This window comes from Desmodus rotundus, chromosome 5 (genome assembly GCF_022682495.2).
Source record: "Desmodus rotundus isolate HL8 chromosome 5, HLdesRot8A.1, whole genome shotgun sequence".
Lineage (NCBI taxonomy): Eukaryota > Metazoa > Chordata > Mammalia > Chiroptera > Phyllostomidae > Desmodus > Desmodus rotundus.
In genome coordinates, this window is record NC_071391.1 from 78,642,293 (window position 1) to 78,670,089 (window position 27,797).

Consider the following 27,797-nt stretch of genomic DNA (forward strand, 5'->3'; position numbering starts at 1 on the left):
TTATAAAGCTATAACATTTGAAATACCAGTGTGTAAACTTAGTGACTTATAAGTAGCCAGGGCCTTCCATTGTAGAGAATGAATTACGTTTTCTAGGATTTTATAAATCGAGTGAATGTCATCTGTAGCTAATTTAGATTCAGTAGACTCTTTAATGCGAGAGTGGCTGGAGTGGGCAAGCTAGCAGGGCCGCAGACCATTAGTTAGGAAGTCACAGTGACTGCAATGCTGTTAGAAAAGGAGAAACTTATGTGCTCAGGTCTAGGTGGGTATAATTTCATATAAGCTCAGCATTCAGGATTTGGGGTGGGGTCACGCTGAGAAAATCCTGGGGTTTGAGCTCTTAATTACTACAGCAACACACAGAATGGGAAAGAAGGTAGAAACTGCTCACTTGAATGGATTTATAAAGGAAAGGGATTGCTATTTTCAATACTCCACAATGCCGGTTCTTAAACATGATAAAATGCAGCCCAGGTATTTCCAATTGCATTTCATCTGGGAACAAAGCACACTGTAGGCAGGGGCTATGCACACCCATGCAGCTGCAGCTCTGGGAAGGAAAAGCTCCTGCTCAAGTGGAAGCTGACTGACAGTAGTGGGAGAGGGGAGGGGCAGAAATGTCATTTATACACGTAACTCTTGGCAAATAATTCACTGTGGATTCTTACCTTTGAAGCAATAAAAAGACAATCATGGGAAAAAAATACTGTTTTGTTGTCCAAGTGAACTTTCCAAAATATCCATATGGTAATCAAAGCTAACTTTTGTGGCTCCTTTGCTAAGTACTTTCTTAGAAGCTTTCTTTGTTTTAACTCCATTAATCCTCACAAAAATTCAAGAGGGTAGGTACCATTATTATCTATTATCATACTAGATGGTAAGGAAATTGAGGCATTGGATGGCTAAATAAATCCCAAGGTCAAATACCTGGTAAGTAGCTGAGATGGACTCAAATTGAAGCAGTGTCACTCCAGAGGCCATGCAACTCATTATGCTTAGCTTCTCTGTACTCTAGGTGTCTGCCCAACTGTACTAAGAACTAGTAAAATACATGAAAAAAAGGAAACCCAAAATATATTAGAACAATTCATTGACGATATGCAGAATTAACAATGCATCCAAAATTCAGTGACCTGAAAATGTCTAAAAAGCTCTTTGACAATTCTGGGGAAAAAAATATACAGGAAAAAATAAAGAGAGGAAATGAAAAAAAGATATAGAGCCAATAAGTGGTATTTCTTAAAAAGAAATAAAAGCAAATGGTATTCTGAAGCAATAATTACAATATACAATATACAAAATTACAATATAATTTTTAAAAGTTATTTTTTCAGTGCTGAGCAGGCAGATGTTGAAGGTCTTAGTTCATTAGCAAAAGTAACAGGATCATGCGAAGACAATCTGGAGAAAACAGAGTGAGGAAGAATAGTTCTTCAAACATTGAGGTAGAAAAATCGGTAGGCTCAGACTTAACTTCTATTATAGTGAATGTCAGAAGACAGGTGACCAACATCTGCATAGTATTTTTTAACCCTCACCTGAGGACATGCTTATTGATTTTAGAGAGGGGGAAGGGAGGAGGAGTGAGGGACTGAAACATTGATGCAAGAAAGAAAATGGACTGCTTGCCTCTTGTCTGTACCCTGACTGGGGACCTAACCTGTACCTAAGTATGTGCCTTGACTAGGATTCGAACCTGTGATCTTCTGGTTTAGATGTCAATGCTCCAACCAACTGAGCTACATGTGCTAGGGCTGCATAGTGTTTTTAATGGCATAGAGTGGCAGACACTAGAAGGTGTTTAGGGACACAAGAGCTTAGAAAATACAGCACTGTGATGTTTCTTTGAAAAATGACAAAGAATAAAAATTAAGAATTCAGGAATGTGAAAATTTAAAATTTTTTAAATGATTAAGGACTGGCTGGGGATGAAGGTTAGTTAGTGGTAATGTAGGGAAATTTAACAGTTCGTTGAAATATGCAGGGATTAGGGGTTTGTGACCCCCTGTGTAGTCAAAAATCTGCATGCAACTTTTGATTCCCCAAGAACTTAGTTGTCCCTCAGTATCTGCAGGGGATTGGTTCCAGGACCCCCTGTGGATAAAAAAACCTAATGATGTTCGAGTGCCCTACATGCAGTAGCACAGGTCACTGCAACCCTTCACATCCACTGACTCCCAGGACAGGTATTTACTGAAAGAAACCCTGTGTATATAAGGGGACCCACACAACTCAAACCCATGTTATTCAAGGGTCAACTGTATATGCTACATACACACAAATGCCCATATAAATAAAAACAAGTGCTATATCTTAAATTACTATAGAAGAGCTGAAAAACCCAGTTATAAAGTAAAAAGAAAGGCTGACTTCTAAACTTAAAATAGGACAAGGCATATTCTGTATGAAGAAAATACTATTCATAGTTATAGAGAATCCAAAGAGAAGTAGAGGAGTACACGAAAATTTAGCACACAACTGGGAGCTGACTGTGATCTTATTTTCCCTGAAGAACATGGCAGCCAGCAGGTGCCACCTTCCATTCTGAAGCAAGACCATTACAAATCACCAATATCTCCCCAGAAGGAGCAGGTACACATGTCTGACACCACAGATTTGCAGGTGACACCCAAGGAGTACACCCGCGAATCACCAGCTTTGATAGTCAACAGGGCCTTGCACACAAGTGTCCAGTAAAAATTAAAGCAAAGAAGCAGTTATTAATAGGTGCAGGACATGTCCCTTCTTCACCTATAGCTATACACTCGGGCCCTGGGCCAAGGGAGCGGGCAAAAAAGCCCGTATCCCCAGAAGGGCCCTAACTACATATTTTCCCAGTTGCTGCCTGGTGGGGTACAGCTTCCAATCAGCCTGCATGTAGGTAGGTGCTCACTGCAATCCTCCCTTTAGGCCACTGACAGGTTTCGGCACACCTTCAACTACTGGGAACCGCTACGAACAAAGGCGGCACCACGGACAGTCATAAAAGATTAAGGAGCTCTGGCCAGGCTGATTGTGTCCTCTACCAGAACACTCTGTTAAGACTGGGAGAGGTAGCTCTTTTATCTCATGCACAGAAACCAACACAGAGTAAAGGAAAATGAAGAAATAGAGGAGTGGTCAAAATAAAAGAATAAAACACACTCTAGAAACAGATCTTAATGAAAAAGATAAGTGACTTACCTAATAAAAATTCAAATTGATGGTTATAAACATGCTCAATCAGATTAGAATAATGCATAAGCCCTGGCCGGGGAACTCAGATGAGTAGAGCATTGTCTGGATATGCCAAGGTTGCAGGTTCAATCCCCAGTCAGGGCATATACAAGAATCCATGTTTTTCTGTCAACAGAGGGGTTCACTATTGGACTATCTCAAGTAGAAGAGAATCGGCGAACTCAAGGCAGGGCAGAGAATGTCATCTAATCAGGAGAAAAACAGTTAACTGGCTAAAGGCCTTGTGTGATACCATCAAAAGGACAAATATATGCATTAACAGGGTCCCAGAAAAAGAGAAAGGGTTAGGAAATCATGGCTGAAAACTTTTATAATCTGGGAAATGAAATGAAAATCCACACAAGGAAGCCCAGAGTGTTCCAAAAAAGAACGCAAAGAACACCACATTGATACATAATGAAATTGCCAAAATAAGAGACAATTTGTTATGCACAAGGGAAGCACACTAAGACTATAAGCAGGTTTTCCACAGAAACTTTACAGGCCAGGTGCGAGTGGCATGATATATTCCAAGTGCTGAAAGAAAAAACTGCCAACTAAAAAAACTTTACCAGCAAAGCTGTGCTTCAAAACTGAAGGATAGGCTGTTTTCCGGTAAGCAAGAGCTGAAGCCCATCACTACTAGTATATTGGCCTTATAAAAAATATTCGTGAAACTTCACCCTCAAACAAAAGGACACCGAACATTTGAAAGTGTAATTCTCACTGCTAAAGAAAAATAGATAAATTCAGAATGCTCTTAGGTAATGGTGTTGAGCATATCACTTACAACTCCAGTATGAAGGTCTGGGGAGAAGAGTAAAAAAGTGTAGACTTTAACCCTGGCTGGGTGGCTAGAAGGGACTGGTAAGAAATATTCAAAGTCATGAAAGGCAAGGACCTACATCCAAGATTAATCTATCCAGCAGAGCTATCATTTAGAATGGAAGGGCAGATAAAGTGCTTCCCAGATAAGGTCAAGTTAAAGGAGTTCATCGTCGTCTAACTGTTATATGAAATGTTAAAGGCACTTATTTAAGAAAAAGATCAAAACTATTAACAACAAAATGTCAAAAAATGCACATCAACAACTGCATCTAAAAAACTAAGCAAAGAAAAACAGAGACAGAATCATGGATACAGAGAGCATTTTAATGGTTGCCAGATGGGAGGGGGGTGTGGGGGCATAGATAGGGAGGTAAGAGATTAAGAAGTAGGAACAGGCTATTCATTACAGAATAGCCATGGGGATGTACAGTACAGTATGGGACACGGAGAGGCCAAAGAACTTATAAGCATGATCCATGGACAGGAACAATGGTGGGGGGACTGCCTGAGGAAGTGGGCAGTGCTGGGTAGAGGGGGACAAAGGGGAAAAAATTGGGACAATTTCAATAGCACAATATAATTTAAAATACATGGGTAATGGTATTTTTGGGGTCTTTCCTAATGGAGCAATAATTATCCTGCTTTGAATCATGTTGAATTTCAAAACCACTGTGACTGTCTATAAATTCTGTTCAGTGTTGTAAAAATCAATTAATGTTGCTAATAAATCAAGTCCTAGGGTTTCTTGCCCCCCCGCCAGGAGCATGACTGGGGTAGCTGTGTCACACAACATCACTTTAAAAATAAGCACATGTCCTTTTAAGAATCTGGCACAATGATATTAGGTTAAGTATCATGAGGAGTTTGGTTTGAAATTACACAGGATCCCTATTTTGAGTTTAAAGCAAAAAAAAAAATCAAGCTGGTGTGTGCTCTCATGGTTGCACAGCTCCGCCTCACAGCACTGTGAACACAGACCATGCTCTTTCTTAGTCTTTTTCCAGAGTTTTTTTATTGCTGAAAACAACCAGCAAGCCTCTGATGTCTGTGATCTAGGGGACTTTAAAGCTATCAGGCACAGATAATTGACCAGATGACTGTATTTGCATTCTTCTGAAAAACTGTTTGATTCAAGGACAGCATTTCCAACCTAAGAAACTACACACCATATGTAGTCTCTCCAGGGGGAGACAATGAGCCTTCCAGATGCTGAGACCCAAGGAAACACCTTGCTGCTTTTAACTGTCCCTTTTAGTGCTAAAAAGAGGTGTATTTTTTTTAAGTGATGGGTTGAACAGAGGAATCCCCCAAGAACTGATTTTTATGCAGAAACTAAATCTTAATAAATAAACAAACAAACAAATCTATCTGTATTTTGGAATCAAGAAATAGAAAAACAATCCCAACTGCCTACACCCACATCTACCATCCCTGCACAGAAAATGGAGAGTCTATCAGGAGAGAAGTCTGTATGACATTCTTGCACAACTCTTCCCAGTCTTCCTCCTCTAGACTGAATGCCACACCTGCACCTCCAACATCAGCTTCAACAATCCCTGTGTCTCCCGTTCCACAGTCACCCATATCTCCATTGCTTGGGGATCCAAATCTCAGACAGTTGCTTCCTGCTTTACAAGCTACACTGCAACTTAATTCTAATGACACAAGCTTCATTGCAGTCTGTAATCCATGTTTTTTTACTGCTGTACCATCAGCTTTCAACATCACCTCTCGATTTCTTGAGCTGCTCAGCTCTCTCACAAGCCCAGCCATCTAATCAGTCTCCAATGCATGTCTGATGCATTATCCCCAAGATCCTGTGTGTCTCCGAGGATAAGCGTACTGAACTAACACAGTCCCTATCAAACCTTTGATTAGTACACCTCCTGTTTCATTACAAGGAAAGATTACTACTCCAGTAGTTAAGTACCAGTTTCACAATTGGCCACACCGCAGCATCCTGTAACTGCTGACAAACCACAGGATCATAAACCAGTTTCTCCCCCAAGCCTTCAGAGCTAAAATTGCCAGAAGTCCATCACCTGGTTCAAACCATACTTCAGGTAGTAATGCATGAAATGCATCAATTGTACCACGGAGTTCATCTATTCAGAATACATGTTCATTAACACCTTTGCAAGCAGCACACTTCAATGAAAGTCTCGTAAAACATGTTCAAGAATGGCCTGAAGATCATGCTGACAAGCAGGCATCAAGATTGTGAGAAGACCTGGCCGAGTTGCTCGGTTGGAGTGTTGTCCCACACACCAAAAGGTTGTGGGTTTGATCCCTGGTTGGTGTGTGAGCAGGCAAGTGATTGTTTTTTTTCTCTTATCAATATAGACAAAAACATATCCTTGGGGTGAAGATTTAAAAAAAGACTGCAAGAAGCCTATAACATGGGGAATGTTCACATGTCTGAAATTTGTACTCAATTAAAAAACTTTAAGATCTTTACTCTAGGTATGTGAAATTCAAGCCACTTTGAGAGAGCAAAGGATACTATTTTTGAGACAACAAACAGAGGAACTCAAAAAGCTAAAAAGTCAGAATTCCTTCATGGTGTGAAGATGTGAATAATCATAGGTGGTTTTCAGCACTGGATGTTGCCCAATCCTAGTATTTTTCAGCTGCATTTTCAGCAGACTTTTGACTGTTAAGCCAGGCAAAATAAATGACAAGGGGATGGCAGACTGAGTTAATTCAGGTGAAAGAGACAAAATTGATTTGTAAAACCCTTGAAATGTAGACTTAATGTAGATGTATTCTTTGCTTTGTAGAAGTTGTAGAGTGAAACCACGGGAAGCCATGTGTAACAGCTTAGCCAGCCCAAACTAATCAATGCTGTGGAAGTAACCTAGGCTTTTACACATAAATGTCTGCAAAATGAGCCTTTTTACAAAAAGAAAAAAAAAGGGGAGGGGATTACTTTATTGTGTGGAAAAAAATTTTTTCCCCCAAAATTCAGTGCCAAGTGTGGGGCAATCTATGTCTAAGGAGATATCATTTTGAACCACGTGAGCAGCAAAACAACGGTTTCCAGACGAGCCTGATCAAGAGCACTGTTTCATCGATTGTTTTGTAGAGAAATGTTTTTTCATTTTATGTTCCACTTCCCTCTGAAATACTTGATCTGCTTTTATCCATTTTTAAGGCACCTCTTTTTTTCTCCTTCCTTAAGGCACTGTTGCTATGGTACTTTTCTATAACCTTTTCATTCCTGTGTACAAGAGCTTAAAATTACAGTGACTGAACATAGCCCACGTGCTTGTACGAATTATTGAAATCTGTTTACACCCAGTAAGAATGGAATAGACCTAAAAATACTGGGCATATGTGCTGAGAGTACACTGAATGCTCAAATGTAAGGGGCGGTCCAATGAACAGGGATGTAGGAGGGGGAAGAAACGAGCGAGACAAATGTGAATCGTTATCTTTTGTAGTAATGTGAAAATACAGTTACTTTTCTTTTTCTCTGATCAAATACATAATGGAATTTGAACTACTTGGGGATTCTTTATCAGAACTATTCTTGAATATTGATACTTAATTGAAGTAAGTCCTTAAGGGAGGTTTTGTTTAAAGCATAGTAACAGGAAATATATGTAAGATATTTAATGAAATAAAACATTCAATAAGAATGACAGTCACTTCCCAAGTGGTTGTCATTTGTTAAGCCCTAGTGTACCTGTCCTGCTATAATGACATTTCATTTTGAAGGATGTCTGTGTTGCAGCTACCTGTTCAAGTCTGGTGCTGACTGCTGTTCTTAGCCATCACAAAATGCTAAATGTACATAATTGGAGCTTCCTACTGTTAGCTGCAATGGTGGAGAAGTTCAGCTTTGTATGTTGTTTTCCTAAGGTATATTAAACAAAAACTTGCCCTGGATGGTGTGGCTCAGTGGACTGAGGCTGGCCTGTGAACCAAAGGGTTGCTGGTTCGATTCCCAGTCAGAGCACAAGCCTGGGTTGCATGCAGACCAGGTATCAGGCTGGGGGTACATGAGAGGCAACCATACATTGATGTGTCTCTCTTTTTCTTTGTCCCTCCCTTCCCCTCTCCCTAAAAATAAATATTTTTTAAAAATCTCTCCTATAGTACAGATGTTATATAAAAAACAAAAAACACTACTGCTACTGTAACATTTGCAAATATCCCATTTGCAATTTCATTGAAAATATGTAGGAATAAATTTAATCAGGGAGGTGAAAAATAGATATGCTGAAAACTATAAGACATAAAAGATTGAAGGCAGAAATAAGCAGAAAGATATTCTGTGCTCTTGGACTGAAAGAATATTGTTAAAATGCCCAAACTACCCAAGGCAATGCCTATCAGAGTAACAATGGCATCTTCCTCAGAAATGGAATATCCTAAAATTTGCATGGAACCACATAAGACCCAGAATTAGAGAGCTATAGTTATTGAAATAGTATGGAATTATTATACATATTATTGCATGGAATACAACAGAGAGCCCAGAAATAAACCCATGCATATATGGTCAACTAATTTATGGGAAAGGAGCTGAATTATATGAGGAGAGGACAGTCTCTTCAATAAATGGTGCTGTGAAAACTGGGCAGCCATATGTAAATGAGTGAAACTGCACCCCTATTTTATATCATACACAGAAATCAACTCAAACTGGATTAAAGACAAAGTTTTAAAACTTGAATCTGTTAAAATTCCTAGAATACAAAAAGTATAATAAGCTCCTTGACATGAGTCTTGGCAATGATATTCTAGATCTGAAGCCAAGAGTAAAGGTAATAAAAACAAAATAAACAAGAGGGAGTGTCAAACTAAAAAGCTTCTGCAAAACCAAGGGCATCATCAACACAAAGAAAAGGCAAGCTATGGAATGGAGAGAATATTTGCAAAAAACATATCTAATAAGGTGTTAATGTCCAAAATACATAACCCATGTGACCAAATAGCAAAAAGAAACAAACACAATTAAAAAAAAAAAAAAAACAGGCAGAGAAGCTAAAGACATTTTTCCAAGGAAGACATAAAAATGGCCAGCAGGTACATGAGAAGTGCTCAACATGAGTCTTCATGAAAATGCAAATCAAAACCACAAGACATCACCTCATACCTGTTAGAATGGCTGTGATCAAAAAGACAAAAGATTGTAAGTGTCAATGAGGAAGTGGAGAAAAGAATTCCTTTAAAAAAAAGGATTTTATTTATTTTTAGAAGGGAAGGAAGGGAGGAAGAGAAACTTCAATGTGTGGTTGCCTCTTAAGTGCCCCCTATTGGGGACCTGCCCCACAACCCAGGCATGTGCCCTGACTGGGAATTGAACTGGTAACCCTTTGCTTTGCAATCAGGTGCTCAATCCACCAAGCCACACCAGCCAGGACAAGAAAAGAGAATTCTTATGCACTGTTGGTGAAAATGTAAATTGGTGCAGTGATTACGGAAAACAGTACTAATGTTTCTCAAAAAATTAAATACATGATTCAGCAACCTTACTTCTTGGTATATATCAAAAGGAAATAAAAAGTGGATAGCAAGAACATATCTGCAGTCCGATATTCATTATAACATTATTCACAATAGCCAAGATATGGAAACTCCTAAGTGGCGGTAAATGGATGAATGGATAAAGATGCGGTAAATATATACAATGAAATATTCACCCTAAGAAAGAAGGAAATCCTGCCACGTGTGACAGCATGATTCAATCTTGAGGAAATCAAGCCTGAAGTAGGCATGCAAAGACAAGTACTGCATGGTAACACATATTTGGAATCTAAAAAAGGTCGAACTCATAGAAACAGAGAGTAAGAAAATAGCTGCTATGGTGTGGGTGGAGAAAAAGGGAGGTTGGTAAAACAGAACAAAATACCAGCTAACAGATGAATCAAGTCTGAGTGTCTAATGTATGACATGGTGGGGACAGCTGAGAATACTGTATTACACAACTGAAATTTGCTAACAGAGCAGAACTCAAACGCCACTCACACAAAGATAACTAGGTGAGATGATGAATGTGCCAACTAACTAGATGGAACGAACCCTTTCACAATGTACACGTAGAGAAAACCATCATAATGTACAATATAATTTAAATACCTTACAATTTTGTTAATTTTATCTCCATAAACCTGCAAAAAATAAAGTTGTGACAGTTACAGACCATACCCTGAGCAGTAATGCCAAAACAATTGAAGCAAAAACTATCACCAAGATAACTATAGGAAATTAAACATTTATGACAAAAGTTTTAAAAGCAACGTCAGACATGATTTGATAGTTTAAAATTGAATATGAAACTTTCTAACTATATAAACAAAACACCTATTTTTAAATATCCATGCAACGTTCACTGAAATTTTAACTTATTCTTTGACCAAAATAAAAACAAATAAATGGTAAGCAAAAAAGCATGCTACCTTATTCTAAGTAATTAACTTGAAGAAAATGTCTAAAGTTGAAATAGAACTAAATTCATTGCCTTAATTAAATGTTTACATAGTTTTAAAAGGAAAAAACAAGAAATCTCTCTATTCAATTTAAGTTAAACATAAAAAGGGAACTGAGGAAATAGGAAACCAAGAATTAGAAGTTAGCAAATCAGAAAAGTATACAATTGTCAAACATGAGGGGATTCTGTCAGGAAAAAAATTAGTTGTGTCTAATTTAAAGAGAACACAAGTAAATATTAGAGAGGAAAATATATTTAATTCAGAAAAAGCTCAAAGCTTACTAGACCAGTCAACCTCGAAGAAATCTGGGGAAAAAAACTGATTTTCTTCTGCAAAAATCTCCAGGCCTAGATGTCTTACTGGTCATTTAGTTCCAAGAAACAGTTACTGCCCATTCTAAACAAACTGCTGCAGAAAACAGAAATAAAAAACTCTGTCAGCTAAAATAGCAACTAGTTATTAGAATGCTTATTATGTTCCAGACAATGACCTAAATGCTTTGCATATTGTTTTACTTAAATATTGCATTAATGTTAAATTGGGCACTATTTATCATTCCAATATTCAGATAAACTAGAAAGAAATGGAAATTTTCAAATTCATTAAAAAAAATTGGAATATGCTTGAAACCAATCTCATTAGTAATCATTTAAATAAAATGTTGAAAAATCAAATTTTGTTATATTTGAAGAATCACTAAGATTACAGTATTAGCATTAATAAAAACATTTTAATTGATATTGTTAATAGCACTTAAGACATTCCTAATGTACATACTTAAAAGACTATAAATAAAAGTCAACATTATACTTAACATTCCCATTAAAATGAGGAATAAGATAAGGAAGCCTACTTTATTATTAGTTGTGCTGAAAATGTTTATCATTGTAGTAAGAAGAAATAAATTTGGAAAATGATTATTTAAAGGTGATATATCCTTAGTAAACAAAAACTGACCATAAAAGAAAGCCATCAGTTCAATAGAGTTCCTCAGTGAGGGGCCCAAGTATAAAATAAAACATAAAATAAATAGATTTCTTATAGTCATTAATATGGCAACTTACTGGCAGATCTTTAGAAAATAAACTAGGGGAACAGATAGAATCCAGAACCAAACACACACAGATTTACCAGCTGATGACAATGGTAACAGGGCAATGTATTTAGGAAAGAATAGTCTTTCCTCAATATATGGTGCTGGGTTCACAGGATATACATATGGATTATCAATTAGAGAAAGATGATCACTGAAAATACAAAAGGTTAAACAAGAAAACTTTAAGAAAAGCATGGCAAAGTATTTAGATTACCTGCTATCCATCTGGAAAAATGACTTGTGGTTAGAACACAGAAAGAATGGCTACCTATCAGTAATACAAGGCACAATCCAATACAAAAACGGGCAAAGAACATGAACAGATACTACACAAAAGGAGATAATCCAAATGGCCAATAATCATTTGAAACAGTGTTCAAGTTTATCAGGAACAATCAAATCCAAACCACAATGTGAATGAAACCAGACCACCTCTTTACAGCATACACAAAAATAAACTCAAAATTGATTAAAGATTTACCCTGGCTGGGTGGCTCAGTTGGCTGGAGCATCATTCTGGGCACCAAAGGCTATGGGTTTGATTCCCCGTCAGGGCACATAACTGGGATGCGGGTTCAATCCCTGGTTGGGGCATGTACAGGAGGTAACTGATAGATATTTCCCTCCCTCTCTCCTTCCTCTCTAAAATCAACAAACATACCCTTGGATGAGGATTAAAATTTTTAAAAAATGGATTAGATTTAAATAAACAAATGGGACTACATTGAACTAAAAAAACTTCTGCTCAGCAAAAGGCATAGGGAACCAACCCACTGTATGGCAGAACTTTTTTTGCCAATGATATATGTGATAAGGGTTTAATCCCCAAAGTACACAGAGAACTAATACTACTCAATGCTAGGAAGAAAGATAACCCACTTAAGAAATGGGCAAAAGACCTTAATAGACATTTCTCCAAAGAGTACACACAGATGGCCAGTAGACATACAAAAAAATGCTCAACATCACTAATCATCACAGAAATACAATGAAAACCACAATGAGATATCACCTCACAGCTGTCAGAATGGCTATCATCAATAAATCAACAAAAAGTATTGATGAGGTTGTAGAGAAAAGGGAACCCTCATGCACTGTTGGTGGGAATGCAGTCTAGTGCAGCCACTGTGGAAAACAGTGTAGTGTTTCCTCAAAAAAATAAAAATGGAACTGCCTTATGACCCAGTGATTCTACTTCTGGGAGTATATCCAAAGAAACCCAAAACACTGATTGGAAAGAATATAAGCACCCCTATGTTCACTGTAGCATTATTTACAATTGTCAAGATTTGGAGGCAGCCGAAGTGCCCATCAGTAGATGAGTGGATAAAAAAGCTGTGGTACATTTACATAATGAAATGCTTACTTGGCAGTAAAAAAAATCTTACCTTTTGCAACAGCGTGAATGGAACTGGAGAATATTATGCTAAGTGAAGTAAGTCAGAGAAAGACAAATCATACCATACGATTTCATTTATATGTGGAATGTAAAGAACAAAATCCACTAACAAAGTAGAAAGAGTCCCATAGATCCAGAAAACAGACTGGAAGCTGTCAAGAGGGGAGAGGCGCTGGGGGAGTGAGTGAAAAAGGTGTAGGGATTAAGCAATTAAAAAAAAAATACCACCTCGCAGACACAGTCAACAATATGGTGATTTTCAGAGGGAAGGGGGCTGGAAAGAGGTTGAAGAGGGCTAAGGAGGAACAAATGGTGGAAGAAAGAGACTTGACTTTGAGTCCTGAGTTCATGCTGTGTAATGTGAGTGTGCAGATGGTGTGTTCAGAACTGTATGCTTGAAACCTATGGTTTTACTAAGCAATGTCACCCCAATAAATTCAATTAAAAAAAGAAGCTATAAAAAACCACACAATGTGACACCAACATACTTCAAAATGGCTTAAACAAAATTATCAAGTATTAACAATGACATAAAACAACTGGAACTCTTCTTACACTGTTGATGGTATGATTTGGCACAGCCACTCTGGAAAACTAAAAAAAAAAAAAAAAAAAACACAAAAAAAACCTGAATAACGTTGGATATACACAACCCTAGGACCCAGCAACTCCTCTCCTAATGATACATCCAGCTGAAGGGTGCAATACATTCACCAAAAGACATGTTCAAAAATATACAAGAGGTTCTATTCATAACAGCTCCAAACGGGGAATAACCTAAATGTTCAACTATAAAATGGATTAACTGTGGTGTAACACAATGTGGATAAACACAGTTTGAGAGTACACAGTGTTGAGAATGAGACTAAATTATATCCATGAGTGTAACTTACCATGTTGAGCAAAAGAACTTATGCAAGACTGACTGTTTCCTGTAGGAATCCATTTTACAAGGTTCATAAAAAGCAGAAACTATGGTGCTGGAAGTCAGGATAATAGTTACCACTCAGGCCAGCAGTTATGCGAAGGAAGTATGAGGGGATCCTAGGGGTACTGGCAATGTTGTATTCTTGATCTGGGTGAGAAAGTGAATGTGTGTACTTTTAGAAAATTCATTGAACTGTTTGAACTTAATGGCTTGTACACTTGTTCTACGTTATGCTTCCATAAAATATTTACATTAACTAAAAACACAATAATCTGTTAAAACAAAGTAATGAAGAGTTCCCTAATGATAGCAACAAACAAAATACCCAGTTTAGCAAGAAATTTATGAGGATAGCGATAACTATAAAACAGTTATATATACCATATTACCATTATCATTTCTTTCTTTCAGTATCAGGTAACTTATAGGGTTAATGTACTCCAAACGAATAATCCAACAGAATTTTAACTTGAAATAATACAAGTGATTCTAAAGTTAATCAAGTAGTATAAAAAGGGGGAGTACTTAAAAAATATAAGTCATAATGCACACAAAACTATAATAATTTAATCAGTGACACAAAATAATCTGTACACCGTATTATATGCTGTATTTATATAAATTTAATACAGGTCCAAAATTTGACTTTATATCTTTATGGTTAGCTGGGTTTCATAATTAAGGTATTTAGCATTTTTGAAAAAGTAACACAATGTATATATCATAAAACCCCAAGTTGAATCTAAAATTTCACCCTAATTAAGCACATCATTGCTTTTCAAGCAAAATATGAACGTTTATACCAAACGAGATAAGGACTCACAAAGTCTCATGTCAAACCAGGTCAGATTTTGCCATGAAATGGGTTTTGATGCCAAACTTAAGGGAAAAATACTGGCTGGTAAGAGCCTTTTGGATTTTAGAATTTTGAATACAAGATTATGCACCAGTATAAAATAAGAGGCATTGTAAGTAAATGTATGGGGGAAGAGAAAACTTATTTTAACCAATTAAACTGAGTCAAGATATTTAGGGAAAAAAAATGTACATTCTTATTTCACACCAGGTACCAAAACAAATTATATACGGATTATGAGCTAACTACTAATTTTAACAAACCAAGAAACACCAGCCTAGAAACCAATGATGATATAGCTGAATATACATGTATTTCTAGTAAGAAATTAAAAAATGACAATTTGCTGGCAGGAATTAAAGTAATTTTCTGGCAGAGTTTGGCAAAATGTATTGAGAGCCTTTAAAAATACCCACTCATTTTTGACTTGGTAATTCCAACTAAAATGTCTCCCAAGGAAATAATGAATAACCTAAACAAATACTTATTTGCAAATATGTTCACTACTTTTTAAAAAAATAATTGCTAAAAACTGGAAAATATTTCATATTATTTGAGGTAAAAAAAGTATTAGAAAGTTATATTTACAGTTTAAGTTCAACTATGTAGAAAAAAATAATTAGAAAAAAGACTAGTAAACTATGTCAAAATGTTAACCAAAGTTCATAAAAAGTATATTCAGAGAGGCGGCATAATAATGAAGTCAAAACTTCATTGGTTAACATTGGTTAACTTCAAGGTGGGCCTAAGGCTGAAAGACGGTGGTGTGAGAAATGGATGGAAGCAGAAAGTAGTAACAAGTCACTGAAATTACTCCTCTCAAAGTTTAAATCTCTGTCTCCCTAAGAGTCACAACATCTAGCCTTTGGCTGAATGCTAATGGATGCTTTTCTCACGTACAGTTTCAACATGCTAGAGTTTTAACAATATCCAGGGCTAAAATAATTAAATATTTAAACTATAAGACTTTTCAAATTTGGCATACACTGACATCAACCACTAAGTAATGTCCAAAATAAAAGAGCGTATACTTACAAATAGTTGTAGAAGTAGCTACAAGTTTTTTGTGGTATACTTTAACCCTAAAATGCCATCACTAGGCATCTGACTGCTAAAATAGGTTTCCAGGTAGAATACTACAATTAAGTCCAGCATGCCTGAACTTTTAAGGTAAAATGGGGATTGTGGTTTTGCTCTTGAACATAAATGAAGGCTCCAAGTCTTTGGACAATCAACTAAGAATCTTGAAGCAAGTGAACTAATTTTATATGAATTCTTAGTACTCAGCACATATGAATGCATAATTATTGAATGAAAAGAAAATCTGTAACTTTCAACCTTATGTGAACTTCTGAAAAAGTATGCAAGAATTGACTTGCAAAGAGATTTAATCAATGTATCTAAATGAGAATGACTGCCAATATGAAGGAATTCAAACTTTAAGTTAGTGAAAATATTTATTCAAACCTAACTGTATTACAGTATCAAGCTGAATTAAATAAACATTAACTGTATGATATTTAGTTCCTTAGGGATAGATTACTGCCACATCATATAATTTTTACAATACAAATTTCTGCAGTTAGTGTTGGCAATTAAGATGTTATTTCCACATGGAGAAACGTTTTGAGTAGGGCAGATTTAGTTTTTTAAAGGCCCAGTACAAAGAAAAAAAAAAAGTTGAGGAAAATTACTCTTTTACATATACCTGTAGGAAAAAAAAGCTTAATATTTAACCAAACAGTAAACACTTAAGAGAACATACTTTAATATCTAGGCACAATTGGTCAGGTACTAATTATAATTTCTGTTCTCATTTAAAGGTTTAGAGCAATCCATCAACTTGACTGATGTGTTAAGTCTAATACAGAGAAGGCACCTCTCATTTCCCATTTTGAGAGTAACTCTTTATAACATTTTAAGGAGTACAGAGACAATACACTATATCTAAGCACAGATATAGTTATTTAACAGCCCATTTTAGGAGAAACATTAAAATATAAAACTATGATTTCTCTTTTTATGATGGACATGGCTTTCTAAAAGGACACAAGAAAATAATCCTCCACATAAGCTTTAAAATAGAATACAAGATTTAAATTAAATGTGCATTGGTCACTACTATGTAAGGAGGTCTAAGAATTAGTGCAATTCTTTAAATCCCCAGTACTTAGGGGAAAAGTATATACATCCCAAGAAATCTCAACTAGTACAGAACCAAACATGTTATGGCTCAACAGTCTAAACACTCAAAGTTCTGTAAAACATCTTGAAAATTATAAACAAAAGATGAGAACACTCAAATGGTTTATGGAAGTCTCTCTTTAAAACAAAGAGACCAGAATGACCAGAAGAAGTATAAATTTCAGAAATATACTCTTTACCGCAATGATAAGAAGGGGTTGTAAAGTATTCACTGCAGGGAAAATACCGAAACTGTTATTTCCTGATCACTTTATTACCATTTGAGGTGGTTATCACTTTTGTACTGCTCAGTGGCTACGTCTTTAAATGTCTTGTTGGAAAGTTACTAAAGGCAATTTATAAGGAAAAACATTATTTCCCCCCAACAGTGAGAAACAATTCCAAATAAACCTCAGAATCGGGGATCATAAGAAGTCAAAAAACACAGTGTAAGAACATTGGGTTGATTTAACCTCTATTTCAACAATATTTACAAAATATGTACAATATGCAATTATCAAAGCTATACAGTTTTGCAGATTAGCTTTATTTACATTTCTGTAATTTTTTCCAAAATAAAAATATACCAGGCAAATCTATTTACAAACTAGGAAGCCGCTTCTGAAACAGCATGATTTAGATATAAAGTGAAATTTCAGTATGATGAAAGTGCAGGTCATGCTTTTAGACTCTGTAAGTATCTCATTCCCTACACTCACAGTTTAAGGGATATGAGTTTTAAACAGCTTTTGTTCTTTTATGTTCAGAATGTTTACTCATCATAATGCAAGGATAACAAAAATTTGTCCACATCCATTCCAGCTGGAAATGAACTGGGAAGCTTCTTTTTCTGTCAAAAAAAAAAGAAAAAGAAAAGTAAAATAAAAAAGAGAAAGAAAAAATAAACTCAAGTTAACACAGTGAACTCAAACAAGGTCAAAAACCTTTAAAACACTTAGAATCTTTAATTGGGTTCTTCCATATACTAAAATTGTTGACAATTTTTTTTCAGTTCATTATTTCAGTTTTACGGAGAAGTAGAGAAAAAATATAATAAATTCAAAGTTAGTAAAATATACTTCCAATTGTTCTTCTAGCACTAGCTTAGGTAGGACAAGAGACATTTTCCAAATCCAGAGTATATTAATGCTGAATGAAACAAGACAGAATATCCTTTCTATAAAGTGACCATCACTGCTAAACCATAAACCTTAGAAAGCTTTACTAAGATTTTAGAGTAACAGGCACTTTTCAACAGGTACCAAACATTTAATATACGCCAGGCACTTCACAAGCACATTTAGCCCTCACAGATATCAGGTAAGATGTGCGGTAACCTTCTGTTTCATGATGCTGGTGGGACTCAGACAGGCTATGGGCTTAATCACAGTCACAGAACCAGTGAGCAGGGGATGGAGGACTCAAACCCAGGCCTGCATGGCAGTGAAGCCAAGACTCCTTCCCTGATACATATTTTAGACACCTTTATTTCTATTCAATCCACTTACTAAATGGCTAAACAGGTTAGAAAAAAATGGGTTTCTCTTATTAATGCTATCCCTGCATTGCCTTTTTAGAGATAACCATGGTTAAGGAAAAAAATAGGTAAACTTAGTTTTTACACTGCTCCACATATTAACATCTATAAGATCCCATGAAGGACATAGCAGGACATGTGGAAAAAATAAAACAAGATGTAGGAGTTAAAAGTAGTTTTTTACTTTGTGATTCCAAACACAATAGTGGCTTCCCAATTTTTCATGCCTTATGTCAACCTCTACCCCCAAATTTGGATTCTACTATGACTGAAGCCAAAGCCACCTTTTCCCAAGGAAGATGTTTACAAACAAATGCCTTAGCAATTGGTTTGAAAATGCTGTTTCACCTAGACAACTCTGCGTATCACACTGGCTGAGAGACACAGATATACGCCATTTTTTGTCAATCACAACTCGAAGCTGTTTCCCTAGAACGTTTAGCTACCTATGGCAAAAAAATGCTCAGCTCTCTGACATGAGCACTAAAGGAAGGGCAAAGGTATGATTTTGAAATTAAGACTTTCAAACTTGCCTTAATTCTCTTCTTTTTCATGGGTATTGATGAATTGGAAAGATTTTTATTAGAAGTACGGGAGTTCCGCTCGCGCTCATCTAATTCTTCAATTTTCCGCTTTTTTGTGGTGTTCCTTGAAGATGCTCTGAATTGTTGTGTATTGTCTTTTAGAGGAGTTGTCGAAGTAGCCCTGGAGATGGCTGCTCTGGAGAGAATCATTAACGTATGGGCAGCCATGTTTACACTGTTTTCACTTCCTGCTTCACTGGCAGGGCTGCAGGCTGGCAAGTCTGGGGTGACAGGAGGGACCATTACTTTGGGTGTGCTATTGTCTTCGGTGAAACGCCTACTAGAGGGGACCTTGATACCATCTGTAGGTTCTTCTTTATGTCTTTCCCCTGCCGCTGAGCCAGGTGTCCGGGGTACAGATAAATGAGTATTGTCCGTAAGCCTGTTTACCGGGCTATGTCGCTGAGCATCTGATAACATTTCCGTGGTATGTTTGCTTAGTGGGTTAATCAAAGAACTGGCAGATTTGGTTTGTTCCTGTTTTAGATCCTTCACAGATGCACCCACTGAAACAACATTTTTACTGTTTGAGGATGTGCCTTGTTTTTTGGTTAGTTCTTGCAGTGAAGCTATAGTTTTCTCATTCCGTAAACCCCCATTTTGCTGCCCATTAGACAGTTTTGAAATTTCTGAATTTTTCTGCCTTTCCACATCACTGCATAATTCATTCTCTTTATTAGCTGTTGCTTTATGGAAAGATTCAAGTCCAATTTCTGTTGGTGAAACCTTCTTTTCTGACTGAACTTCTTTTATAGTGGTATGTCGGCTAATGGCAGTTTCTGATTTAGATAAAATCTTAGGCACAGGAGGTTTCTCTCTCTCTCTTTTGAGAGCATTATTAGAAGACTGTTTCAAGGTAGAGGACATCATGGGTGTGTCAAGATTAGGAAATGAAATGTCATTCCTTTCTTTGTTTTGGGACACTGTTTTCTGGTTTGTCCCCTGTGTATCTGCCACAGAGGAAGCAGCGCTATCAAAACAGAGCACACGTCTGTGGCTTTCAAATGGCTTGCTGGTTGGAACTACATTCTCTACTGAGAAGGGAACTGTGATTTCTTCCAGGTTTTTTCCATGATCCGTTGCCATATTCTTATCAGAAACTTCAATTCTTTAAAAAAAGAAAAAGTTATTTTTAGCAACATAAACAAATCATTTATGTTTTATATCTGTGCATTCAAATAATCTGACAGAAACTACTCTTATGCTCACCTTTGTGTATGACATCCAACTAAATGACTCGATGAATCCGTCAAATTATTTACCTGCTTTCCTAGAATTATAAATGAATTAATTAGAAAAGAAAAACATTCTTGAAAGGACAGTATATTCCTCTGAAAGAAAACAGACTGTGTGGTATCACACATCCTAAGAAAAAATTTTAAAGGCAACTAAAGTACAAATGAAATATTTTCAAGTATTAAGTTTAAAAACACCTTTTTAATATATACAAGACAGTCACTCACCCATTTTGCAGGTTTCAACTTCAGGCAAATATTATGAATCCTATCTTTGGTTTATGAATTATAATGCTCAATATAGCACTTAAGAGTTCTACTTAGATTCAGAAAGATACTAAAAATTTGTCATATTAAGTGCCATGTCACTAAGCCTGTCACTTAGACGACATGCTCTGGAGTTTTAATAACTTCATTCTGATTTCCGTTTATGTGACAGAGCAGCAAGACATGAAGCTAGAAAGAAAAGATCAGATCACGAAGGACCTTATGTATTATGCAAAAGGTTTCATAGAGAACCCTTGAGAATTTTAAATACGAAACATGCCTGAATAGATTGTTTTAGAGTCACTCTGGCAGTAGTATAGAAGATGAACTAGAGAACAAAGAAAACTAGAAACAGAAATTCTAGTTAGATGTAATTAGATGGCACTAGATATTCCAGGTAAGAGACTATGTGGATCTTAGAGACGTTAAAGGTCATTCACATAGAGATAAAGGGTAAAGGAGGAATCAATGGTGATATTAACCAGAGGGGCAAAGGTAGGCAGAGGAGGTCTTTGAGGAAGAAGAGGTGAAATGGATATGTAGAGTTTGAAGGTCTCGAGATACAGAAAGCTAGAGAGGGAGAAGCATAGCATAATGGTTCCAGAAGCCATCAGTACTTAGAGGGAAATACAGTAAGAATGGAAAACGTCACTGGTGACCTCATTTTAAACAGTTTTAGTGGAAACATGAGAGAAGACAGTAATATAGATAAAGAAGAACAGAGATAAGAGGGGGTGGGGATAAAGGACTGGCAGGTGAAACAAACCTAATGAACTTTTCAGCCACGGAGGAAAGGGGCCATAAAAGAAAAGTTGAAGACATATAGTACATGGTTGGGGTCATGGCCAAAAGGCAACCAACTGGTGTTTCTCTTCCTCTCTTTCTCCCACCCTTCTACTCCAAAAGAGTGTCCTCAGGTGACAGGAAAATAAATAAATACAAATACAAATACAATAAATAAAATGACTCCTAACTGGCAGTAAAGGTGAAAAAATTTTAAGTGGTACCAAAGGGCCTGGCATCACTTCTAAAACAATGCTAAGAAGCCCATGTGTGAGGGCAGAGATGGATGGTGGATTAGATCCAGGGCTGGAGGGTAGCAATTAGGCATGGTACAAGAATGTGGATATGAAGGTTTTTAATTGTACTGGAGAAAGTACTGCTGTGGTAGATTGAAAGGTCTAGCCTATATAGTGAAGAAAGAAAATCTAGAAAGAAAGTGAAAATTCAGGTAAAAAGTGAGGATTCAAATAATAGGAGCTTCTCATTGGTGAAAGATGTTCATGGGATATATGGAAATGAGAGTATCTTTAAAAAATTATTTATGTTTAAGAGAGAGGGGAAGGGAGGGAGAACAAGAAGAAGAGAAACATCAATTGGTTGCCTCTCGCACGTCCCCATTTGGGGGAACTGACCCACAACCCAGGCATGTGCCTTGACTGGGAATCAAATCAGTGATCTTTTGATTTGAATGCTGGTGCTCAATCCACTGAGCCACACCAGCCAGGGCAAAAAATGAGAATATCTTGAGAGAGGTTACTAACCTTTAAAAATCACATAGGTCTAGACTTCCGGCCAAGATGGGGCATACATGGATACATTTTGCCTCCTCACACAACCAAAAGAAAGAAAACAATAAATTTAAAAATAAAAACGACCAGAACTGCCAGAAAATCTAACTATATGGAAGTCTATCAGCCAAGGAGTCAGAGAAGAAACATTCATCTAGATTGGCAGGAGAGGCGTAGATGGGCAGCTGGGGTGGAGAGGACGTGATACAAGGTGTGGACTGGGCAAGCAAGGCGGTGGCTGGTGGTCCCCTATCTGCCTGCAGATAAACCGGGAAGAATAACTGGGGAGCGAGACAGACACACATCCCCAGGTTCCAGGGCAGGGAAATAAAGCCTCAAAACCTCTGGCTGTAAAAACCTGTGGGGGCTGCGGTAGCAGAAGAAACATCCAGCCTCACCGGAGAGTTCACGGGAGACACATGGGGTTCTAGAACGTACACAAACCCACCCACCCAGGAATCAGCTCAGAAGGGCCCAATTTGCTTGTGGGTAGTGGGCGAAGTGACTGAAAACCTGCCAAGCGAGTAGCATTGTTCCCTCTCTGAACCCTCTCCCACATACAGCGCTACAACACAGTGACATGGGTTGCCCCGCCCTGGTGAATACCTAAGGCTCTACCCCTCATTATTTAATAGGCGCACCAAGACAAAGAAATAAGTCTCAAATGAAATAACAGATCAAAACTCCAGAAAACGTACTAAGCGATGAGGAGATGCTCAACCTATGAGATGCAGAGTTCAAAACACTGGTAATCAGGATGCTCATAGAAATGGATGAGTATGGTTGCAAAATAGAGGAAAAAGTGAAGGCTACACAAAATGAAAAATATACAGGGAACCAAAAGTGAAGGGAAGGAATCTGGGACACAAATCATCGACTTGGGGAAGGAAGAAATAAACATACAATCAGAACAGAATGAAGAAACAAGAATTCAGAAAAATGAGGAGAGGCTTAGGAACCTCTGGGACAACTTTAAATGTTCCAATGTGCAAATCATTGGGGTGCCAGAAGGAAAAGAGGAAGAGCAAGAAATCGAGAACTTATTTGAACAAATAGTGAAGGAGAACTTCCCCAATCTCGCAAAGGAAATAGACTTTCAGGAAGCCAGGAAGCTCAGAGTCCCAAACAAGCTGCAGCCAAAGAGGAACACACCAACACACATCATAATTACATTACCCAAGATTAAAGGTAAGGAGAGACTCTTAGAAGCAGGAAAAGAAAAGGAGACAGTTACCTACAAAGGCTTTCCCATAAGACTGTCAGCTGATTTCTCAAAAGAGATCTTACAGGCAAGAAGGGGCTGGAAAGAAGTATTCCAAGTCCTGGAAGGCAAGGACCTACATCCAAGATTACTCTATCCAGCAAGGCTATCATTTAGAATGGGAGGGCAGACAAAGGGCTTCCCAGGTAAGATGAAGTTAAAGGAGTTCATCCTCACTAATCCCTTATACGAAATGTTAAAGGGACTTATCTAAGAAAAAGAAGAGGATCAGAACTATGAACAGTAAAATGACAACAAACACAACTACCAACAACTGAATCTAAAAAACAAAACAAACTAAGCAAACTAACAGAACAGGAACAGAATCTCATAAATGGAGATAACATGGAGGGTTATCAGCGGGGAGGAAGAGCAGGGAGAATGGGGGAAAAAGGTACAGGGAATAAGAAGCATAACTGGTAGGTACAAAATAGACAGGGGGTGATTAAGAATATATAGGAAATGGAGAAGGCAAAGAACTTATGTATACGACCCATGGACATGAACTAAGGTGGGAGGAATGCTGGGCGGGGAGGCAGGTTGGAGAGGGATGAAGGGGAGAAAAAAATTGGACAACTGTAATAGCATAAACAGTAAAATACACTTTAAAATAAAAAATATCATTTAGGTCTAATAATAAGTGAAAAATTAAAAGATGAAGCTATAGGAGAGGTTGAGTGAAGTAAAGATTAAAGACATGGAAGTGGAAAAGGTCAAAAAATTCTGAGGGTTAGGGTGTTTGGTAGGTTAGCTACATGGGCATGTTGTCATCCACAAAGATAGGAAAATTTGAGGTAGAGAAGTCTGAGAACTAGGCATAACATTCATTAAGGCTCTGGGTGAAAATCGAGTTGTTACTTTGTATATGGTATCATTGGTTGACAAAAATCTTTAATTTTGTAGTCAATACCATCACACTTTTCCATTTATAAATTATGCATCCTTAAAAAGCAATTCTTGCCCTGGCTGATGTGGCTTAGTGGACTGAGTGTGCGCCTGCGAACTAAAGGGTTGCTGGTTTGATTCCCAGACTCCCAGTCAGGGCACATGCCTGGATTACTGTGTTGCAGGCCAGGTCCCCAGTAGGGGGTGTGTGACAAGCAAGCATACATTGATATTTGTTTTGTTTTTTTTAAAAGAAATTTTTAAAAAAGATTTCATTTATTTTATTTTTAGAGAGAAGGGAAGGGAAGGAAAAAGAGAGGGCGAGAAACATCAATTTGTTGTTGCCTCCTGCAAGCCTACTATGGGGGACCTGTCCCACAACCCAGGCATGTGCCCAACTGGGAACTGAACCCGTGACCCTTTACTTCATATGCTACACTCAATCCACTGAGCCACACCAGCCAGGGTTGATGTTCTTTTTATTCCAATAACATTTAAATAGTCTCTTACATTTAGTTTTGTGTTTGTTTTGCCTTTCACTTTTAGATCTTCATTCACTTTGAATTTCACCTTTGTATATGGTAGAAGGAAGGGATCTAATTTTTCCTGTAGTAATACTCTGGTTTTTCTCCAGATCGTATAAATCTTTCGCTTTTTATTTATTTTTCTGTAATATACATACTAGTCAATAAATTTCACTTATTAATCCATTCTGTCCCCACTGACTTCTGATGTTACTTCTGTAAGTATGTAGTTTCTTTCTAAACTATTTTGTTCCATTTATCTTTATCTTTTTCTTTAAATTGTTGCAAAAAAAGCTTTAAGCAAAGAATGGGTGATTACCTGTTAGGAATGGTGTAAGTATTGAAAAAGAAAATAGAGGGCCCTGGCTCATGTGGCTCAGGGGCTGAGTGCTGGTCTGTGAATCAAAAGCTCACTGGTTTGATTCCTAGTCTAGGGCACATGCCTAGGTAATAGCAGGCCAGGTCCCCGTTAGGGGGTGCATGAGAGGCAACCACACATTGATATTTCTCTTCCTTTCTCCCTCCCTTCCCCTTTCTAAAAAATAAATAAAATCTTTAAACAAAAGAGAAACCAAAATAGAGGTGTTGCTGCAAACAAATCAAACAGACAGAAAGTTGACAAGTTGACATTAATGAACTTAAAAATGTACCTGTACAAGGCTTATTTCTTAGTCCCTGAGTTTTCTGAGACTTTTGAGAAATAGGGAATTGAGGGATACTTCTATTGCATACAGGTGCTGCCAAAGGCATATGAAGGACCTACAAAAGAAAAGGCCATAATTTATACTGTGTTTGAAAAGCATCACTGCACCATTTTTAGTTCATAAATCTTACCTGCTGAGGAGGAGCAGGAAATGCATTTCCATTCTGTCCAACCACAGATACAGGTATCATTCCTACCATTCCTTGGAGTACAGGCTGGACTGGAGAAGCAATTATGATGGCAGATCCTAAAGCAAAACAAAACATGACAAACTCAATAAAATAAAGTTTTCTCTCATGAACTTAAGACACCAAAATGATTACTCATTTGAAATAAATTTTATAAAATCAGAATCCCTTTTTCTTTATAATTTACCCTTCTTTTTACAAAATTAGTTCAGGAATAATAGCAAAGCTAACAAATTAAGAAAAAGTGAATTTGAATATTAAAGTAGTTTTGGCATTTAGTCAAGGAAAATATTATAAGCAAACGTAAGATTCTACAGCCAAGAGATCATATTAATAGTTATATTTTGATTCCTGTAGAAAGAACAGTGAAACTGACTATAAAATTGTTGGTGAAGGTTTCAAGTCTGAATCTTGTACCAAAAAATTAGGGTCCCAACTAAATGTTAATAGTCCAAGACTTGCTCATAACCCTAACATATTGGTATGGGTCTAAAAAGGGTGCAGTCAAAACTATGAGAGAAAATACAATGCTTGTATGGTCCATAGAAGTCAACAGTGTAGTTTGTGGCTATCATAAGTCAGCCCTACCCTGTAAATGAATCTTTCTTCCTTACACACATTCAGTAACTGTTCCTGTCAGGTTAATCTCACTTTCATCAACACCTTACCTCAAACATCTCCCTACACTTACACTGCCTAAGACTCCTTTCTTTTTACTCCAGATACTACCTTATTTGTCTAAGCTTCATCTCAAGCTCTACATTCTCTACCAATTCTGACCCCTCCTTTATCTTATGTTAAAAAGTACTGGATACAGAGCCATCAGGCTTCACGTTTGATTGCTGATAATTCATCACATTTTAATGTATACCTGTAATGTAAGAGGGGGAAAAACGTGGGAACCAATAATTAAATGGAGAACAATGTGCAGTAAGTTCTATCTTCAAATAAAATAAATTAAAAAATGCCCAATAAGACGGGCATGTCAATTACCAACTACCGTATTTTTTAGACTGTAAGATGCACCAGACCCTAAGATGTACCTAAGTTTTAGAGAAGGAAAATAGGGGGAAAAAACCCCGCTCCACCACCCCCCCCAGCGAGCCAGGTAAGCTACATTGGGACTATAAGACGCAACCCCCCCAAATTTTGGGGGGAAAGTGCATCTTATAGTCCAAAAAAATGTGGTACATTCAAAATAGCATGTACTAAATGCAGTAAGTTTTCTATAAACAAAGAATTCTAAAGAGAGGGACCAATTCTGGAAGGTGGAAGACAGTGAGAAATTACAAAGAGGTTTATGGGGAGAGAAGTAAGTTGTGTTTTGAAAGTCTCTCCAGCCCTGGTTGGTGTGGCTGAGTGGATGATGCACCAGCCTGTGAAGCAAAGGGTTGCTAGTTCGATTCCCAGTCAGGGCACATGCCTGGGTTGTGGGCCAGGTCCCCAGTAGGGGACGAATGAGAGGCAAGCACACATTGATGTTTCTTCCCCTCTCTCTAAAAATAAAGAAAATCTTTTTAAAAAAGTCTCTCCAAATAGGTAATAAATTCCTTGAAAATTAAAACTATAATAGATATATTTTTTTAAAAATTCCTACAACACTGGGCTGTAGTAGGTATATAGTTATTTGATAAATTAGTCTTTTCTCTTTTGTAGTTTAGAACATGATTGGAAAGTAATTGTGAAAATAAAGGAAAAAACTGTAAATCACCAAATTCCATAGCTTACCAGATTAAAAAAAAGTTTGACTGAATTAATTAGCTAAAGAGGAGATATAATTACACACTTCAGAAACTTTTCTCATACTATCTAAGACTTTTTACTACCTGGTCAATAACTGCATACACAGGAGAAACTAAATCCTATTCCACAGAAGTAAAGTTCAGTATGTCCTTTCTTTTTAAAAAAAGATTTTATTTATTTATTTATTTAATTAATTTTAGAGAAAGGGAGGGAGAAAGAGAGAAAGAGAAACACCAATGTGTGGTTGCCTCTTGCACACTCCCAACCAGGGACCCAGCCCATAACCCAGGCATGGGCCCTGCCTAGGAACTGAACTGGCAATCCTTCTGTTTGCAGGTCATTATTCAAT

At 37.1% G+C, this 27,797-nt stretch overlaps 1 protein-coding gene and 1 pseudogene across 2 annotated transcripts in view; one reads left to right on the top strand and one right to left on the bottom strand.

Annotated features, from left to right (window-relative positions):
- The first annotated feature begins 100 nt into the window (after positions 1-100).
- On the top strand, positions 101-14,673 carry LOC128780866 (WW domain-containing adapter protein with coiled-coil pseudogene; annotated as a pseudogene).
- A 2,589-nt stretch (positions 14,674-17,262) lies between these two features.
- Positions 17,263-27,797, bottom strand: part of NPAT (nuclear protein, coactivator of histone transcription) — a 68,808-nt gene continuing 58,273 nt past the window's right edge. For both annotated transcript variants that reach the window (XM_045203958.3, XM_024570829.4), the window contains 5 exons: positions 25,649-25,764; positions 25,465-25,573; positions 20,281-20,341; positions 19,021-20,179; positions 17,263-17,800 (listed from right to left, as the gene is read on the bottom strand). In XM_045203958.3, the coding sequence (XP_045059893.2) occupies positions 17,723-17,800; positions 19,021-20,179; positions 20,281-20,341; positions 25,465-25,573; positions 25,649-25,764 (1,523 nt within the window). In that variant the 3' untranslated portion in view covers positions 17,263-17,722. The remainder of the gene's footprint in view (positions 17,801-19,020; positions 20,180-20,280; positions 20,342-25,464; positions 25,574-25,648; positions 25,765-27,797) is intronic.